The 2,248-nt window shown below is 42.7% G+C and overlaps 1 protein-coding gene across 1 annotated transcript in view; it reads left to right on the forward strand.

The window, feature by feature from the left end:
- Positions 1-208: 208 nt before the first annotated feature.
- The window catches only part of LOC101856386 (bypass of stop codon protein 1), a 36,057-nt gene continuing 34,017 nt past the window's right edge, over positions 209-2,248 (forward strand). The window contains exons 1-2 of the mRNA XM_035972948.1: positions 209-313; positions 1,307-1,403. Coding sequence (XP_035828841.1) covers positions 209-313; positions 1,307-1,403 — 202 coding nt within the window. The remainder of the gene's footprint in view (positions 314-1,306; positions 1,404-2,248) is intronic.

A 2,248-nucleotide genomic window follows, 5' to 3' on the forward strand; every position in this document is an offset into this window, starting at 1 on the left:
CACACACACACACACACAGCACAATATAAAAATAAAATATTAATGAAAATCAGTTATGAAACAAAGTAACTACTAATATAGATTCTACTTCACAGATCTTCCTGCTTTCGTTTCACTTTTATAAAGGTTCGTGATTAATAATCGTGCCTTTTTTTTATTCCCTCCAGCGGAGCGTTACTGCGGCAACACCCCAGCCGATGTGGTGTTCATGCTGGACAGCTCCAACTCCATGTGGGGTCCGGACTTTCAGAATCAGCTCGAGTTTGTGGCCGAGGTGGCCCGAATGTTCGAGGTCGGATACAACTCTACGCAGGTGAGTAAAGGACTGAGTGGGGGCTGGATGAAGTTGAAAACCTTCGGATACAGTTGGATGGATTATATAATGTTTTGATAGTGTTGGATAGTGATTCAGTGGAGCTGGATGGAGTTGAAAAGAGTTGAATGCAGTTGGATGGAGTTCAGATTATTTTGGCACAGTTTGGTGGGGGTTGGGTGTGGTTGGAGAGAGTTGAAAAGATTTGGATACATAGGTAGAGTTGGATGGAGTTTAGAATATTTTGGTAAAGTTGGATGAGTTTCAATGGGGTTGGATGGAGTTAAAAAGAGTTCGATGCAGTTGGATGGTTTGGTGGGGGTTGAGTGTGGTTGGATAGAGTTGAAAAGATTTGGATACATAGGTAGAGTTGGATGGAGTTTAGAATATTTTGGTACAGTTGGATAGGGGTTAAGAATTTTCTGGTACATTTAGATGGCGGTTGGGTGAAGTTGAAAAGATTCGGATGCAGTTGGGTGGAGTTTAGAATAGTTTGGTATAGTTGGATGGAGTTAATAATATTTAAGTACAGTTTGGTTGGGGTTTAAGTGGGGTTGGATGAACTTGAAAAGATCTGGATACAGTTGAATGGAGTTCAATCAGATTATTTTGGTACATCTGGATGGGGGTTGGAGTTTGGGTTAAAGTTGATCTAGATCCCGCACCGCCCCTTTGCCATTCACCCCCCCTCCCCCCAATCCTTCGGTTCCATCGTTAAAGAGCTAGATCTTACTTAATGTTGCATAATGAGGGCCATGTTGCTTCTTTGCATTCTTGTTTCTTTGGTTCATCTGTCAGTTTGCTGGCTGACTAACACAAAAGCTGTACCTAGGGTCAGTATAATGTTGGCTGTTAATCATATCGTTAGATTGATTGCTTTTTCTTGTTAGGTCTTGTTTAGTTCTTACATTTTCAAAGAACAGGAAAGACGACATAACCAAAGCATCAAAAATCACATATTATCATTTTATTGTTTACTCTACAACTTTCCAGGTTGCCTTGGCAACATTCAACGAAGACGTGCAGCTGCAGTTCAACTTGAATGAGTATCACGATAAAGAGGAGCTCATTAACGCCATCACCAGTGTGAGTAAAGACTTCCCAAGTTCTGTGGCTCTTCCTATTCCTCTTCCTCTTCTTCTTCTTCTTCTCCTTCTTCTTCTTTTTCTTCTTCCTCCTCCTCCTCCTCCCCCCACAAAAAAAGAAAGAAAAAACCCTGAGCGGCGTTGACTGTCTAGCGATTAGTCTACCGGAAATGGGTTCGTGAGATTGAGAGTTCGAGGATCATTTCGATTTGAAATTGTGTCCTAAGATTTTTTTTAAAAATTTTTTTTGATTTTTTTTTTTTTGGGGGGGGGGTAAGTGTTTTACGGCGCTAGCAACTGCAAAGGGTCATATGAGCGCGCGGGACACATTAAACATTTACAGCTGGTAGGAAATTTTGAATTTTGCCCTGAATGGCGGCTGAAGCCTACTCGTATCGATTTTAGACCACCAAGGGATCTTAAACGTGCGCAACTAGCACACGGGTCTTTGTCCGAGAAAGCTAGGTGTAGATCTTTCCAAGCTGAAGATCAGGGGTGTGGATGAAAGAAAGCAGCAAGAAGGAGAAGCAGTAGAAAGGCTACAGAAAGAGTCAGGAGCCCAGAGAAGGGGGCAAAAGAGGTGAGGGGATGTGGACAGAAAGTGGAGACGAAAGCACACGGCAGAATATGGCCAGAGAGCAGGAAAGGAGGTGAAAGGAGACAATTTTAGAGAAGAAAATGTTACCGTCGTTACCCAGATTCGAACGAGGGACCTTTGAAAGAGAGGCGAACACCTTAACCTCCAGGCCACAAAAGCCCCCTGTCCTGAGAATAGGCACTTTACCCCAAATGTCTCTTTTAGTTAAATTTGAACATCCCCCCCCTTATAGTGTCATCATTTATGTTACCG

The sequence above is a fragment of the Aplysia californica genome, unplaced genomic scaffold, assembly GCF_000002075.1.
Source record: "Aplysia californica isolate F4 #8 unplaced genomic scaffold, AplCal3.0 scaffold00920, whole genome shotgun sequence".
Lineage (NCBI taxonomy): Eukaryota > Metazoa > Mollusca > Gastropoda > Aplysiida > Aplysiidae > Aplysia > Aplysia californica.